Raw genomic sequence first — 17,825 nt, forward strand, 5'->3', positions numbered from 1 at the left:
TGGTTCCAGAAACAGGACAGCCATCTCTGTGTGGTGTGGCCCCGAGGGTGGTTAGTCCTGAGGGAAGGCAGGGTCACTAGCTCTGACACTGCCTGAGGCCAACGCTTGCTTTCAGGTACAACCACTCCAGGCCATGCAAACACACCAACGCGCTCGGAGCCAGCACAGGCAGCTCTCCACTGCACACAGCAAACATGTCTCATGTCTGGGCACATAGCTTAAGCTGTGAACAGCTAAATTACTTCCACAAAGTGGCACTTAACTTCTTTTCTTCAAAGGCATAAAGGATTTATGTAAAGTTGTAAATTTATTACACTATACTCAGAAGAAGGATTAACATACTCTGCAGTGAACAGATTTGAAAACTTCTCTAAGACATTTAAATATCTTTCTCTCGTATCAGTATAAGGAGAGCTGAGTTTATAAATAAGTAGTGCTTGTTTCAGCCATAATGGCTAAAGGATATAAATAGGGTAAAGTTTTATAGGGGGAGATTAGCAAGTTTGTTAAACTTGCTAACGTAATAAAGGGAGAAAAAAAAAGGCAAGCTTTGGGTGCTTAAACTAGATCCTCAGGCCTTCAAGCTTCTATTACTACCTTGGAAAAGGCTTTTGTACTAGACTTTTTTATCATTAGACATAATTGTTGATACACTTTATTATTAACATCACATTAATTTACACCTGTGCAAATAAATATGCCCAGCTAAAAGGGGTGACTTGCTGACTTGCATGCTTGCCAAGACCCCAGTGCAGCAGGGAATCCTTTTCCGTATCAGCTGAATCAGGGCACAAATCATTGATGCAGCTCTTCTGATGAGTGGGTGCAGAACCACTACAAGAAACTGAAAATAGACCTATTTGCTGTTAATCTTGTTTTGTATTCTATGGCCAATTCATTTGGCGGGGAGGGGGGGAACAGTTCTTTCCAGTCTATTACTTTTCATTGCACCATGTGCTTGGACTTCTGTTTTCCAAAGTGCTCCATGTGTTTAGTGATAAGGACAAAGGTGTTGTCTAACACTGGAGCTACTGTGACTGGAGGTACTTTGAGCTTATACTTTATAAATTGTTACAATTTCTAGGCACTACAGTAAGATAAATTTTAAAATCTGAGTTTATATGATTAACTGAGAAGAGGAACTGCATTGTGCAGTGTTAATACTTCTTTTTCACAAGTACATGCGTGTATTATTTCTCTCTGGTATATAGCTTTAATTTTTTTAGGTGCAGGTTTTTGGTTCTCTCACAGTTACCATACCATGTAATAAAATAAATTTAGAAAATGCCTAGTGTGATCTGGAAGTCCCATATAGAGTTTCATCAATGCAATAACACCAATTTACTCCTGAAGATATTGTACATATACAGTTTGCATATGTCCAATACAAGTCTACAGATGGTGTCGCTCTGAACTATTGACAGGCTGATTTAGAACCTGTGTCAAACTGCCCATGAGCATATACCCCCAAAAATTAAATTTCACTTTCCATTTTTCCAAGACCAAGGCCTGACACTTTTTTCTTTTTCTCTTCTTTTTTCTTCCTTTTTCTCTTCTTTCCTCTTCTTTTTTCTCTTCTTTTTTCTTCTTTTTCTTTTCTTTTTTCTTCTTTTTCTTTTCTTTTTTCTTCTTTTTCTTTTTTTCTCTCTCTCCTTTTTTTTTTTTTTCAGGTATGAAGCCAAATTTCGACAAAAACTTCTTGAATACACAGATTCCAACAATATCGCTTCCCTTTTCCTTACAGCTGCTAATCGCTGGCTGGAAGTCCGCATGGCAAGTACATTATTTTTGTGTATACACAATGAATGTATTTGACTTCATTCCAAGCAATCTGATGAGGCATCCAACAGTTATCCAGCCTCATCTGGGGTTCAAAGATATACCTTTACCCTTTATATCTATATCTTTCTATCTGTAATGAGCACGTGCCCAAACCATCCTGGAAAGTGAATGGCATGTGATTTTCCCCCATAGCCTGCAGCTGTTTCTCCAAGACAAGAATAGTTTTTATAGGTCGCATTGACTCCTCTGTGTGTGAAGAGTGATCAGAGCTGGTTGAGCTGTGCTGCCAACCAGGATGCCTTCATGGGACTGTGTTAGTCAGTGTCAGGAGGCCTTTGCCTTGTGGCTCCCCAAGAACATTTTAACATCTTGGAAGCACTTTTAATAAGCAGGTTTGTACCTGGCTTTGGGTCATCTGAAGAATGCCAAAGATATTCGGGTGCCCATTTCCACAGTAAAGTGGCCTGACATGAGACATTATTTATTAAAAATAATTCCCTAAGAAGCAAATCAGGAATTTTGTGTTGTGGATGGTGATATTTGTATCAGACTTTGTTAGATACACATGTAGTACCACTGTTGGGGTAACATGAGCTCCTTTTTATATGTGCTAAGTGTATGTTAACTCATATTTCATGTCACACACTATACCTCCATTTTGGCCTCTAGTTTAGCTGGTAGTCACCCATTAATCATCAGCAACAGAGAGGATTCACTCACAGAGAGGATCACACGAGCATTTCCCTCCTACCCCAGGTAACATCAGCTGCACAGTTTCAGCCACCTCCATTACATGCTTAAGATATCTGTGTTGACTTCTCCAGAAGATAAAGAATGTTGGTACAACTCCTTCTGTGTACAACAGCATTTCCAAACAGCACAGCCATGCTAAAGGCAATGAGAATGGGTTCTAGGCAGGGTGTGTATGAAGTTGCGTGGTGTTTTCTGCCTGTATTTCAAATTGTGCAATGGGTTTGTTATTTGATATGCTAAGTTATAAGAACGTTCTAATCCTTTATAGTCTTATAGTGATGGAGCTTATTCATATTCCTTCAGGAGTACATTGGAGCATGTGTGGTACTCATAGCAGCTGTCACTTCTATTACCAGTTGCCTGTATAGTAACCTCTCTTCAGGACTTGTAGGCTTGGGACTAACCTATGCTCTTATGGTAAGAATCTCAGGACCCTTTTTGTCTCTCCCAAACATGTTTTTGTAATTCTTCAGGGCACAGAGATGAACAGGAAGATCGAAGGTGTCTGTACATCTATAGTGGGTACTGTAACTTCACTGAAACCATGTGTTAAATTCAGTTCACATTCAATGGTTGACATATTTGAGTGTATGCTTTCTTCAGTTTTTAGATAAAATATTGGAATCTTAGTTCAAATATGTCAACAAAACATGGCCAAGTTGCATCATACTTTTTATATTGTCTTCCATTGTGAAGAGTAATTTTTTCAATGCATCAGTTGTAATTGTGCCCTGGTACATCATTCTAGTCAAGCCTTAAGTTACCAAGATGATGTCTTTTCACTTGTCTTTACTGTTCCCCTCCCTCTTTACTGTTGGTGTAGATCAGGAATTTTAACCATTAGTCATTGTTGTCACCCTGTTGATATGTGCCATACAGTTCATTCACAACCTCAGCTTACTAAGGCTGAACAAGTGTTATTGTGGAGGAATATAAACTGCATGCTGGTCAAATGTTGCAAACTACTAAAAATCTGGAATTTAGTAGTGTATTTGCTTTACATCAGGTGTCTAACTATCTGAATTGGATGGTTCGTAACCTGGCTGACATGGAGATCCAGCTGGGTGCAGTGAAAAGAATCAATGGCCTTCTCAAAACAGAAGCCGAAAATTACGAAGGGCTCCTTTGTAAGTGCAGTTTTGTGCAGCATGCAGAAAGAGCTTGCTGAAATTTTAATGATTCTGCAGTGTATTACTATGAAAAACATAGTAAATTACTTAATGAGCTGATTAATTTATTATGAGAGGGTTAATTTGGGCGTTGGTTTTTTGTTTTTTTTCCCCTGTGATCATTGTACAGCTTCCTCACAGATTCCTCAGAACTGGCCAGACAGAGGGGAGATCCAAATCCAGAACCTCAGTGTCCGATACGACAGCAACTTAAAGCCAGTGCTAAAGCATGTCAATGCCCACATCTCTCCAGGACAAAAGGTAAAGAACTGCAGTGATTCTGAGAAGCTCTTTAAACTAGAACATCATAGAAATAACAAAGTTGAAAAAACATACCACAGTATGTTTTGATGACTGAATACAGATTTATTTTTTTTCTCTAAAAGAATGTAGTGCACTGGAAAGGAGTCTGTGGGTTTCTTAGTTTGGTGCATTTAGGCAAAGGTTGAGAAGTTAAACTATGCACAGTTCTCAGTATCCCAGTGCCCTACTGTGTTAGACCTACTTTTCATCATTCCCATGTGGCTCTCTTGCCTTTATACCGATCATTGCCACTCTCATATTGTTCCTGTATATAGGGCTGGCATTCATTTATCCCTAAATGCTCAGACCCCTAAAGATACAGAGTGAATGTAGGGACTCTGTTACGGCCAGCTCAGTTTCACTGAACTGTCAGGAGGACATGAGGATCATGTGGGTCAGAACAGCTCTTTCAGCCACTCATCTTAAGTGTCAAATGCAGACATTACCCATTTTCCCTCACCCAATGTTCATCTGCTTTCTGTGTCACAGATCGGGATCTGTGGCCGAACAGGCAGTGGAAAATCCTCCTTCTCTCTTGCATTTTTCAGGATGGTTGACACTTTTGAGGGTAAGATTACATTTTTTCATATTGGTCAAGCTTAGCTGCTTTGATAGTCCTTTCCTTAACAGAAGAAGCTTTAAAGTGTGATTTTTAAATCTGCAGGACACATTCTCTAGCCTTGTTTAAATATAATATCATCTGTCACCTAACAGCTGTGCCATTGATAAGATGGATCAATAAAAATTCTACTTGACAGAAGCAAAAGTCCTTGTGTTCTTTTAAATCACAACAGTAAGAGCAAACCATAAAAGGGGAAGGTGTTCAAGTAGAATGAAGGATTCATGCACAGGATAGAGTTAGGACCCACTAGGGCCAGAAAATCCAGCAACTGGGGACTGCAGTTTGGCCTGCAGCCCTGGGATTTCCTGCCGTATTTCCTGCAATGTGTGCCATGTATCTCAGAGTGTCTTCTTGTGGATCTCAAAAAATTTTAGCCTCAGTTACCCAGCCACGTTGCCAACAGTACCCTTAGACAGAACCAGACAGTTGTACTTAGAGATAAAGTTTCAAAGTCCTCAGTAGTAATTTAGCTTTCTGAAATGCTTGTTCACCCTGTTAACTAGCCCCCTCTTGTTGTCTGATAGATGTTCATAATGGTCAAGCAGAGAAGTTTGTGTGTCTAATCATTCACAAAATATTACAGGTATACTTTGTACTCTCCCCAGTTGAGGCTTAGTCTCAAGACAATTGTGCTTGCTGCTTAACCAGAACTCGTTTCATTAGTGAATAAAGGGTTATATAGTTCAAGGCCTGCTGTACTGTATTACAAGCTGAAAGTGAGCCATGTCTTTGCCAGCAGCTGTGTGGCGTGATAAACAATCTAGCAGACTATCCATTTTCTTTTGAATAGGAAGGATTATCATTGATGGTATAGATATCGCTAAGCTTCCCTTACAGACGTTGAGATCCAGGCTGTCAATCATTCTCCAAGATCCCATTTTATTCAGCGGAACAATCCGGTAAGCGTTAAGCACCAGCAATAAAAAACTTGCTGATAGCAAACTGTTCAGTTCTGGTCTCCTCAGTTGGAGTAGAGAAGATCACTGCCTTCTGTCTGTGGTTTTTTCCTACCCTTGCCAGACTGCGCCTTCCCAGTGCCTCAGCTCGGTCAGCACGTTATCAGCAGAAAGCATCCCATGCCTGGGAAGTAGTGAAAGTCACTATTCCTCCAGGATTTAGTAATCAGTTTAGTTTACTGATCAAATACTCATAAGCACTGAGCAGTTCTTGAAACCTTCTTTCTCCTGCATCTATTTTCATTTGCCTGCCTTAAAAAAATGAGATGGAAAAAATACAGACTAAAAAATTAATGTAGAAGAAGAGGAAGCAATAGAACAATATGAGAAGTACTGGAGGAGGTCTGAGTCTTTTATTTCTGATTATCATTCTATATATTAATATATATGACATTTGTTGCTATAATTTCTGGGCTACAACAAGCTAAAATAACATTTATCTGCTCATAAATCCAAGATTTGTTCAGTTGTACTGAAGACTTGTATTTCATAATTCAGTATGAAGCTTGATTGTTTAGCATTTCTATAGCAGTAACGAACAAAGAGACATTGGATTTAAAAGGAGAGATGGCAGAATTTTGGCCTATGTTAAAAAATGTCAGTTTATACTGATTATATTCACAGCTTTTTTTCTTCGGAGCTTTTTCTAGTAAAACACGAAAATTTCTTCACTTTATTCAAAACAAAGTAAATTCTAAAACCATGAGGATATCTGCAAAACAGGAGGCTTCTCCTGTTCTGCTCAACTGAAAGTCAAATTTTGTTGTTAGTCACACTGGTGTCAATGTTGACCAAGTCTGCAGAATTCAGTGGGTTTACACCAATGATAGATCAGAATAAGCCCAGATCTTTAGCATATGATTCTAATGATTTGCAAGTTGGTTTCTAAACACACTAAAAAAAGAACTACATTGCAGAAGTTTATATTGATTGATATTCTTGAATCTCACATAACTGTAGGTTTAACTTGGACCCCGAGAAGAAGTGCACTGACAGCATGCTGTGGGAAGCGTTGGAAATAGCACAGCTCAAGCACGTGGTGAAAGCGCTCCCCGGGGGGCTAGGTAAGAAGACTTCCTTCTTGAGAAGGTTGCTTCCAGTGGTCACGTATCTGTTTCACATTTACTATTTATGAAAAAGGAAGTTGCTGAAGTAAATGCTTTTTAGGTTTATGGAAGATGAAAAAAAGTGCTTGTCTGCAAGCAGAAGTCCTATATCCATCTAACTCCCTTATTAACTGCACCTGTGGGGCAGAATCCTGTTTCTGTTCAAATAAATGGTAAAATTACTATGTTATTTCAGTATGTCTTTGATATGAAGCATTGAGGTTTATGGGTCTTGTGAATTCAAATAAGCTGTCAACAAGTCAGATGTCATCTAGAATATGTTATTTTGTATTTTCCAATGGTCATGTCCAGGAAGGAAGATTTCAAAAGCTTAAAGATGCGAAACATTTGGCCATGCCAAAAAACCCAAACAAACAAAAACCAAAACAACCCAACAAAACAACTTAAAAATGGTAAATTATACAACCTTAGGGTAAAGAAATGATGGATGCCACTTTGACAGGAGGATGCAGCATCCTAGACTGCATGTTTCCAGAGAAACTTGCTCCTAAACATCCTTAGCTACTTTGATGTCTAATGGATAGAAAGAACACAGAAATACTGGTTGTTTTGAACAATGGAAAGAAACAGGAAAAATTGGATCACCAGCAGCTGTAGACCTAGGAAATGTTACTTTGAAAATCTTTATGCTGAAAATGAGATGTTCTTTTCCAAGCATATGCTCTACTCTGATCTGACCCTCTCATACACATGCATACCCCATAAATACTGTTTTTCTGTATCATTTCCAGATGCTATAGTCACAGAAGGGGGTGAAAACTTTAGCCAGGGCCAAAGACAGCTGTTCTGCCTAGCAAGGGCTTTTGTGCGGAAGACGAGTATCTTCATCATGGATGAAGCCACAGCATCTATTGACATGGCAACAGTGAGTTTGGAGTGTTTCTGATTTCTTGTTTTCCTTGAGGGGGAGATAACTGCTAATATGTGAAGAAAAAGGTGGAAAGCAGTTCTATCTACTCTGTAATATGCTTACACCATATTTAGTGCTGAGACGTTTACAAGTCCAGGTAGTTGTATGTCATTGCTAACTTACCTAAAGAGGTTTTAAGTTATTTTACTAAGGGTTTAATAGTTATTCTAGCATTGCTTGCGTTAGGAAAATGAAGCATGTTATTTGCATTTCTAGTTTGATTTTCTAAAGTGAACAAAGGTTTGGAAGGTCAGCTGGGATGGTCAGTGAAGGGTAAATTGGCAAGCAGACAAATTTCCCCAGCATGGTGGACAGAACAAGTCAGGAAGTTAGAAGGCTTTAGAGTCAAGGAAATAAACAGAGACATAGAAAAGACATGCTGGATTATTGCACTAATTGCCTGAAATTGCTAGACAGAGGTTAAACCACACAATAATAGTGTACTGACTGTATTTTAGCCAACTAGAACAGTACATTCTTAGGATTATTTTCCTCTGGTGTACTATTAGGAGAAATGTTTCAGTCTTCATTCTGTGAGTAAAGTTTATAACAACAGCTACAATTTTTAGTTCTGCAAAATGTTAGTGTGTTGGGCGTCAGTAATGTTGGAAATTATACTGTAAACAGCCCAGTTAAAACACATTTTGAATTTTGATACATCGAGCATAAAGTTCCTTGGTTGTGATACATACCTTTATTTGCTATTATCTATTGTTTAGATATCTGTGCTAGTGACATTTTTAGGCAGTTGCCTAAATAGCAAAGGATGAGTACTTGTTGAGTGAGAACTATGTATGTTAAGACCATCTTAGATATCATCTCCACTGTCAAATATATCAGGAACAGCACACTCCTTTGCTTATCCCTGCCAGCCATTGGTGTTAGATGTTCCCAGTGTGCTGGGACATTCCTGGGGTTCCAGCAGGGTGAAGAACACACTGCAGAGCATGTGGGCAGCCTGGCAGGAACCTGAATTCACCTTTGATTTCCTCACTGTAAAACTGAGATCAGGGTAGCAAGGGTCTGGGGGCCAGAGTACAGCTCTTGTGTGCACTGAAGCCCAGAGGCAGTGAGAGTGGCAGGAGCGAGCAGGGCTGTTTAACTGGAGACCAGGCTCTGACTTAGTTCTGACATGTAGGTAATTCTTCATTTCTGCAATGAAGGATCAATAAAAGCATGGAATGATCAGTGGATGCTTTAGCCTTCTAAGTGTCTGAGTGCCTATCATGTTACTTCTGTTGTTTGAAAAGTGACAATTTTTTTTTTTTTCTGTAGGAGAACATACTCCAGAAGGTAGTCATGACTGCGTTTGCTGACCGTACTGTGGTTACAATAGCAGTAAGTACTGTCTCTGCTGCTGTTCTAATGCAAACAAGAATCAGAAATGCAACATTAATCAATTCTTGTCAATGTTAATGAATGTGCTAATGTGGCTGTTAATCTTTTTTTAACGTGGTGTTTAAGTGTTTAACTTTATCTTAAATTTTAAACTACCTTCTTATTTAAATACATAACAACAGCTTCTTAAATATGTTGCAAGATGCTAAGTCTGATTACCTGTAAAGGTGTGTAATCTCTGTATGCGCTCTATTTTCTGTTACCCATTTTAGGCTAATTTAAAATGTAATATGACTTCGACTATTGTGAAATCTAGGAATAGCTTTTATCGAGCTACAGCAATCATTGAACTAAGGACATGTAAATTGTGTGATAGTTCTGCCACTGCATAAAGCAATTGTTTCAGAATTATAACCTTACTAACTTTTAAAAATAAATGTTCCATCCCTGTTGACAATAATTGAATTTAAGTTAGGGTATTCTTGAAGTGATTATACAAAGATCTCAAGTATCTATAAAAAAAATTGTTTATGAAAGAGATTTGACCTGAATCAAAGCAGTTGGCTCAACAGATATGTCAGAAGCAATACGTATCTTTCAGTCCTCTGTTTTCTAAAAATGCACATATTTCAGGGATGTGAAATAAAGTCATTGTGCTGCTTAACATTTAAAAATTAATCACAAGTCATGAAATCTATGCTGAGGAATCTTACAGCATCTTTTTATTTTCACATTGTGAATGTGTAGTAGAAAACCTGATGTATCTCATGGTATCCATTCATTCTGTTATTAAAAAAGCAAAGGAATGATAAGCATGAAATTTCCTGATTTCTCTGCATGAAAATTCAGAGTTGCACTGCACTTTGCAGTGCAGTATCCAGGACTAGATACTAGATTTACGTATCTTGGACTAGGTGATCTCTAGAGGTCCCTTCCAACTCTGACAATTCAGTTTTGAGATAGGCTGAGAAAGTTTTAAGAGTCTTTCACTCTCTCAGTGAGTTTTAAACTACACAACTCAAACAGCATTTTGGAATAAACTTACTTTGAATGTTTTCACTTCCAAATGTAAATGTGGTTTACAGCAGATGGGTTTGTATTCAAAACACTCTGTAATAGAAATGCGATATGGGTTTTGGAGAGGCGGTATTGGGGAGTGGTTCAGGTGGTTGGCTTTTTTTCAGAGAAAGTCATATATTCCTAATCTGTGCTTAAGAAGAACAGGAATGGGAAGAGGATGGTATTGGGTCTACATTACTATCTCTGTTATTTTATCAGGATAGCAGGACAGATTGTGTTATACTGAAAGAGATCAGACAACGAGGGCAGCAAGTACAACTGTGATGTGACATTTCAGTCCCCTCCCCCTGCCTGTGGACTGGATAAATGTCACAGGAGGACTGCAGCAGAGATGAGATTTGTAGATGCTATCAGTGATTATTTCATGGAACATCTGGCTAGGAAGCCACAGAAGGAAACACAAGAGTTGTTGTGGTATCGAGGGTGCCTAAGAGCTGATTAGGAACCTATAGGTGAAGAGTATGACTGTGTAAGAGGGACCAGGGTATTCCGAGATTAAATATTCCTGAAGGAGTAATGCAGACCCCAGAAATCCAATGCAATTACACTAAAATTTAAAAAGTGGTATTTTGTAAAAATGGGGAGGAATGCTAAGAACAAAACCTAAAAATAAACGGGGGGAAAAAGATCTAAAAGAGGAAGCAAAGAAAATAGAATCTAGAGGGATCATGGAAACTACTGAAGGATTTTATTAAAAAATCCTAGAGCAAATGTATGCAATTTATTATGAAGGACTTTAGTAAGGATAAAAAGAAGCTGGTATGACTAAACAAATAAAAAAGACTATTAGAAACAAGAAAGCATTCTTGTAAAAGCTGAACTCATAGCTAAATAAAGAAAACAGAAATGATGGTAAGTTCTGGCACGTTACATGTGAAAATGCAGTAAAGGAAGCAAAAAAAAAAAAAAGTGTAAGAGCAGTTTCTGGAAGCCATCAAAATGAATCCCTGAAACACACTGTGAGAAGTCTGTCAGTCTTGAGGGCCGTTTGATAATCGATACATGAAAGGAATGCTCAGGAAAGATAATGGCATTGCAGAAAAGCTAAATTATTGTCAGGATTCATTGTGGAAAAAAATGGGGAGGTTTCTTCCTAATAAAATAATCAAATGTTAGGGCTTACTAGGAAAAGGAGAACAAAAAAGAAAACATCATACCACTGTGTAAGTCCATAGTTTGCACATATCTTGAATATTGCTGGTAGTTCCAGTCTTCTCATCCCCATAATGACACATTACAACTGAAAAATGTTGAGAAGCACAAGGATAATCAGAGGTGTGGAACTGTTCCTTTAGGGGAGGAGGCTTTAGGCTGAGTAGGCCAGGCCTCTTCTGCCTGGAAAAAGGACAAAGCAAGGACATACAAGAGAGGTCTGTAAAACCATGAGGCAAGGGAGAAGGGGCATCAGATGAAGGTCTGAGCAGCAAGGCCCCGACCATAAAAAAGGGAGTACTTGTTCATGCTGTGGGAAGCAGGCCTGGAAAAATCTTTTCTAAAGGATGTGGGTGCAAAGTGTTTATGAAGGCTCAAGAGAAGACATGGGCAAGGTCTTAGAAGGGAGATCTATTCAGTTGTACAAATAGACAAACCACACCAAGCTCAGGAACCCCCCTGGTCCAGATGTAGTCCAAGACTGGGAGAATACTTGCATGCAGTGCACGCTCACATGCCCTGTTCCTACTCTTCCTGGCTACCTTCTTGTGGCAACGTGTCATGGCAGGACCATGGGCCAGGGACATCATAGACTGAACTTACATGGCTGTTCATACTCAAGTACCTGTGTGCAATTTATGTATTTGAATATCCAGGTGGCTCTCAGTCTGTATATTTATCTGCAGTATTTTCACAGCAACTTATAATGAAAAGTAGGATAAGTAGCCTTAATCGAACTTGTCAGGAAAATTAATTTCTGGAAGTCTGTCTTACCTGCAATGTATTTGATAGATACACTGAACTGGCATTTTGTTTATTTGTTTTTCAGCACCGTGTGCACACGATCCTCAATGCAGACCTGGTTATTGTAATGAAGAGAGGAGTTATTTTGGAATATGACAAGCCTGAGGTTCTGCTAGAACAAGAAGACAGTGTGTTTGCCTCATTTGTACAAGCAGATAAGTAGTAAAAATAAATGAAGCATTTTGAAGTACAATTGTATTATTTTCTAAAAATGTAAAATACCTGTAAATAAATATTATTTCATAATAAATTGAGGTTTTCCTTTTTTAATAAAATGAGCCATTTTCTCCATTTGAAGTATTAATGAATTATCCATGTACTTCTCCTTTTTTGTATACTACTGCTACGCTTTTTATTTGCTACCAAAGAATCATGAAATAGAGTTAAAAAAAAATGGGTGAACTATGACAGGATACACATCAAATAAACATAGCCAGCATGGAGTTTTTATGTAACTCTTAAACCTCTCCTGTAATTTTATTAACACGTTATTTTTTATGTGTCATCACCCTACTGTAGATAACACTCATAACTGACTAAATGCAGAAAGAAAAATTATATACCAAAGGTATTTCTCAAAAGCTTGTATCTCTTTTAATCATATGACTCTGTAAAGCTTTAATATCTAAATATAAAATCTACAAAACCTTTTTTTATATTGTGATTTATTGATTGTGCCTGTGTCTGTTGTCTCTCCTTTAATACCTTTTCAAAATTAATCACAAGCTGATTCCTTTAATCTTTCTTAGCCTGCGTCACCTCTACCCTCATTGAATCATATTGTACTGATTCCAAACAGGATCGAGCCCGTCTCCCTCCCAAACTGCAGGAAAGCTAAGAGGAGGCAGGTTGTGATAAAGTATCAGTGTTTAATGCATGCTGTTTTTCACACCAGTGCAGATGTACCACTTCATTTGGAAATTATCCCTCCAAATCTGGTAAATAAACAGTATTAAACCTTTCATTACAGCTCAGAGCCACGAGAGCTTGACTCATTGTCTCCTAGTTCCACGTATTTCAGCCACTGTCACATTCTTTCTAGATTCCCTTGGGATCTTTACCAATAAATTATGTATATTTATTAATATAACTTGTAACCACTGAAATTATCCTAATTTGGCTGGACAATTACTTGTCCCTGCCCTATCAATTCATTGTGACAATCATTGCAGGACTTACTAACTGTGAATGGGTTAGAACATCAACGACCCAATGGAAGACTACAATGAATTTGTCACCGTTATTCTTTTTATAGCAACTTTGGCTTTACATCCAATTTTGTTCTCTTCCCCTACTTTGAGCTCAGAGTTCCTAGTAATTGGGAAAACTCCCTTCTCTTTTTTTAATCTTTTCAGCCTGCTCAATTAATTTGGAATCTGTTTTTTAAAGGCTTTATTTTCTAGGAAAAGGCTTCTCAGTGTTCTCATGGGATGTGTGATATTTTTAATGCATTACTTCTCTTCTAGCACTGCAGCAGAAAGCAAGAAAAACCGAAGAACTTTCTTGCTGTTTTGGTGTTACCAGTTCCGCAGCAGGGGGTTTGCAGCATCTGCCTGCTATTATTTATGCAATGCCTAGGGGCATTAAACTGGGGCCAGAGAACATAGAACCAACAGGAGAGTGTAGGATGAACAACAGTATAAGTGGGGAGGTAGAATATAGTTAGGCAAATGAAATGCATGACCTCTGTCATTGCCTACTACAGATGAGAGAAAATGGGCAGTTGGAGGGTATCTCTTCCTCCAGGGAATCATTTTGCTGAGCAGCTTCAAAGAAAAAACAGCCACAGAGCTATTTGTGTGTGTTTTCACCCTGGGATGCCAGGCATCCATTAGGGCTAAGAGAGAAGAAATGAGAGACAGGTGACTATCCTTCCAAGGTAGCAGAAGGCACAGTGAGCACAGAGCAGGTTTCTGCTACAGCTGCTTCACAGCCACCCAGCACTGGCCTAAGGCAGGATCTCATCCTGTAAAGGTTTAGGAAAACACCACTCTGCAGGACATGTCAAACTCATTCTGCAGAGAGAGATCCTCAGAAGCTTTTCAACCATCTGTGGAAGATCCTAAATCCTAATGGCAAGAGGAGGGACACAGAGAAGTGAGGTTTCATATGCTTTTATTAAAGTGCCTGGGACTTGACATTGCCATTTGGACTAGCTCCTATTCCACAAACTTCTGACAGCTTACCTGGAAAGAACTGCAAGGGTGTAAAGGAGACAGCATATAACTAAGAACATTGTATTATGTCTCACAATATTAAGAAATAACTCAAAGTACAGGTGCCATATGTTTCCATTGCAAATATGGCTTGTATTTCGCAAAGCAGCTTTGCAGGAGAATAGGGCGAGTTGGTTCATATCCAACTAGGGAGTATCTTTTTAATGGCACCACACTGCTGGATAAGTATGTATGAACAGGGAGGCCTCCTAGCTGCCTCATGGACAGAATACCCTTCACGTTTCCTCAGCACATTTTATATAGTCTTTATATGGGGCCAAGTCCTAGGGAGTTTCTGGCCCCTAACACCAAAGGGTTAGAATCTCAACAGTGACCAGAAGCAATATCCAAGAAAATTATTCTATGGTGGGAGGCTCACTGCCTAAGTTTAAAATGTGGTGCCTCAAGATAGGCATTCCAGAAGTTGCTACTGACTCAGGCTCACAAATGTATTTTGCAGGGCGATGAAGCAAAGTGCTGTACTAAGATGGGTGCCAGGCAGCCTCAGAACAGCCATGTGAAGCTGCCCTGTTCAGACTTTTGTTTCTGCTCTGGGATGGGACTTGTCTCAGTCCCAAAGGTGTTAGCATGATGGGCTGCACATGGAGACGCAGCCAGGGTTTGTTTTACATTGTTTGCTTTCTGTAAAAGTTCCCACTATGCAAAAACCTTTATAGCATTTATCTCTTTGTCTTAGTGTGGCCATTTCACCCTGTTTTACTTATTTCTAAAGGAACGCTGTTTCCTTGGAAGGCCAGGAAGCAGAGCACACCTGCTATATTAGCCCTCAGCCCAGCTCTGCTCATACCTTCCCCCATAGTTTTGCATTACCAACTCCAACCTCTTTTCTTCTGTCTACCCGCTCGTACAGCAAGGTGATTTGTGAGGCTTAATTCATGTTAGGCTAACACTGCGTAGCCTTCAAAAGAAAGGCAGAATAATATGGTGCAAGCTACATTTTCATTTAAAAGTTCTCATAATATCTTCTTTGATAGCCATCAAAATTACGATTAAAAAAACCCCGTATCTTGTGGGTGGAAAAACTTACCTCTTATGCATGATTCAATACTACGGAGTGGGATTGTTCGTTCCCGTGAGCCCCATTTGTTAAGCAGCTCTTAACACAAATATGTTGGCTCACTCAGAAGATCTGTCACTTTCTGCTTTTAAGTATCTGTCACTTGATCCACAAAGACAGGGCTTCTTTTTATTCTCCTCTAGAAATTTTTCAACAGAAGTCACTTGCTTTGCTGTCCCATCTCCAACCAACAAGTGCTCAGAGGTGAAGGAAAAGACATGGCAAATGACAGTCCCAATAAAGAACAGACATGGAAGCAAGGAAACACCCTGCTAGCTCTACAGAGTTCAGGATTCCTAAAACCAACATGATGAGCATGTTCGTGCAAAACTCCTTGCTGTAGCAGGCTCTGTGGATCGTTCCCAGTATCAGACTATAAAGCAATTTATGTTTCCCTTTAAAACACCTCCCAACACATTTTTTTTTGCATTCTACATTCATGTAGTTACCGCCCTCTGGCGGAAAAGATACAGAATAAGAACGATTAGAAAAGAGTAAGTAAAAACGGCACAAAAGACACGACTGCCTCTTGAATACTTATGTCCATCTGTGCAAAGAAGTGTGAAATGGTACCCATGAACTGCATGGTGTTACAGAGCTTCTTTACACTCACTTCAAAATGCTGGGAGTAACTATGAGCTCCCAGCAGCTGTAGAACCACATCTTTGACAAGTAAATCTTCACATTGGTTAATTTGTTTTATTTTAAAATGTTTAGAAAGAAAAGTATAAAAAAAAATATTTCTTTTTAGTTAAACTGAGTATATGAATCACATACTTAAAGTAAAAGTGTAAGTGCAGGTTTCATATTCACAGCAAGCACACGAAATACATCTAGCAGACAAAGAGATACAGAGAAAGGGGCAGTATCTTTGGCTAAGCTCAGTGGTGTGGCAGCCAGGTGCCAGGGCATCTTGTTGTTATTTTGGTTTTATTTATCAAAGCAGTGAGAAAGACAACCCAGAACAAGAGAAAACATGGAGTACTGGGAAATTGATCCCTCCAAAAAGAATCGATGTGCCCAAGGACATGCAACTATTCATACATAAGAAGTAGAAATAGTCTAAAGTAATAGGAATAATTTAATTCCAAGGCCTATAATGGCTGTCCAGAGAGCTCGGAGTGATTACTTAAAAATACTATTATGAAATCCCTAGGTGGGCCACTGTAAGTAGCTGGTGAAAGTTAATTTCAAACCCAACTGGCTGGTTCCCAACCATCAACTGGGCGATTTTCTTGCCCAGGCAATCAATGCCAATAACTGCTTAGAGCGTGTAGCAAAGCACTTAGAACCAAAACTGAAGGGAAAGTCCATGGACACATACAATTAGAAAAATATAATCATAAATCCACTGGCACTAAAGAAAAACCTCTTATCCAGAACATCCTAGATGTTTTAGCAACTTGACAATGTTGGTGTCTAAACTGAAATAAAACCAAAATATTTAAATCAGAGTAAGTAAACTCATGAATGAGAATATTGCTATTTAAACAGTGAAGCAGTCACATCAGAGTGTTTTTAAATAATGCATCTTGCGAAGATACATCCTTCTATGCATGCACATGCATGCATTTATACACAGGCCACACACAAGTCCTGGCTTCCTGCTCCTTTTGTTGCCTCTTCTGGTGATACTGATGTCTGTCTGGAAGTTCATGTCCCTGTGGGTTAACCATTTGTGCACGGATCATTTCTTTGCAGTATTTACAGCGGTTTGGACAGTAGGCATTTTCCTGAGCAATCACAGCTCACAACATCTCATGAGCTCCTTGTTCCTTCCTCAGTCAAGGCTTAATAACTCTACCAAATTTTTAAGTGGGAACGCTTTAGTTCCAGGTCTCTGTTTAACCGTTATGTCCTTGGACTTGGCCTCTCCAAGCAAATTTCCTACCACTACCTGCCCGATTCGCTGGATGGATGGTTTCCTCTTATTTACAGAGAGACATTCAGCTGAATTTCAGGATTTAATTTTTTTTCATTAGATTTCCTTTAAAAAAAAATCCCCAGTACCATTTTGTTTTCTATTTGATGGAACAATCGCCCAACCCTATCCCATGAAGTAGCCGCTGTTAATGGAAGCCAGGTACTGGCAGCAAATCCATCCTCCAACAAATATTTACTGAAATGGGTTCTGGGGAAAGGGGATCGCTCACAGCACCGCGGCCCGAAGCCCGACCGCTCCCTCCCTCGGGGCGGGGGGGTTAAAAAACCAAAACTGAGGTAAAAAGGTAAAGAAACGCACCCAGCGCTCACCCGGGCGCGATCCAGGACTCGGCTCCCCCCTTCCCTTCCCACAGGTCGACCTTGAGGAGCGGCGCCCGAGGGTTTTTAACCGCCTTCCGTTGCGCCCGTTGCCCAACGGCCGTTACGCGGAGGCGCGCGCGGCTCCCCCGCGCGCACACACACACGCGCGCGCGCGCGGGCGGCAACGCCTCAGCCCCCTCGTCCCTCCGCTTCGGGCCCGCCGAGGGGCTCCGGCACCGCAGCACCGCTCCCGGCCTCGCCGGCGCCCCCTGGTGTCCGCCGCCGACCTCG

General features: G+C 39.8%; 1 protein-coding gene across 1 annotated transcript in view; it reads left to right on the forward strand.

Annotated features, from left to right (window-relative positions):
• The window catches only part of ABCC8 (ATP binding cassette subfamily C member 8), an 88,652-nt gene extending 76,005 nt beyond the window's left edge, over positions 1 to 12,647 (forward strand). Inside the window, exons 28-37 of the mRNA XM_014962246.1 lie at positions 1,671 to 1,773; positions 2,839 to 2,952; positions 3,542 to 3,662; positions 3,835 to 3,965; positions 4,497 to 4,575; positions 5,420 to 5,528; positions 6,546 to 6,649; positions 7,444 to 7,577; positions 8,898 to 8,960; positions 12,022 to 12,647. Of these exons, the coding sequence (XP_014817732.1) occupies positions 1,671 to 1,773; positions 2,839 to 2,952; positions 3,542 to 3,662; positions 3,835 to 3,965; positions 4,497 to 4,575; positions 5,420 to 5,528; positions 6,546 to 6,649; positions 7,444 to 7,577; positions 8,898 to 8,960; positions 12,022 to 12,159 (1,096 nt within the window). The 3' untranslated portion in view covers positions 12,160 to 12,647. The remainder of the gene's footprint in view (positions 1 to 1,670; positions 1,774 to 2,838; positions 2,953 to 3,541; positions 3,663 to 3,834; positions 3,966 to 4,496; positions 4,576 to 5,419; positions 5,529 to 6,545; positions 6,650 to 7,443; positions 7,578 to 8,897; positions 8,961 to 12,021) is intronic.
• The last annotated feature ends 5,178 nt before the right edge of the window (positions 12,648 to 17,825 follow it).

This window comes from Calidris pugnax, unplaced genomic scaffold, assembly GCF_001431845.1.
Source record: "Calidris pugnax isolate Ruff unplaced genomic scaffold, ASM143184v1 scaffold593, whole genome shotgun sequence".
Taxonomy (NCBI): Eukaryota; Metazoa; Chordata; class Aves; order Charadriiformes; family Scolopacidae; genus Calidris; species Calidris pugnax.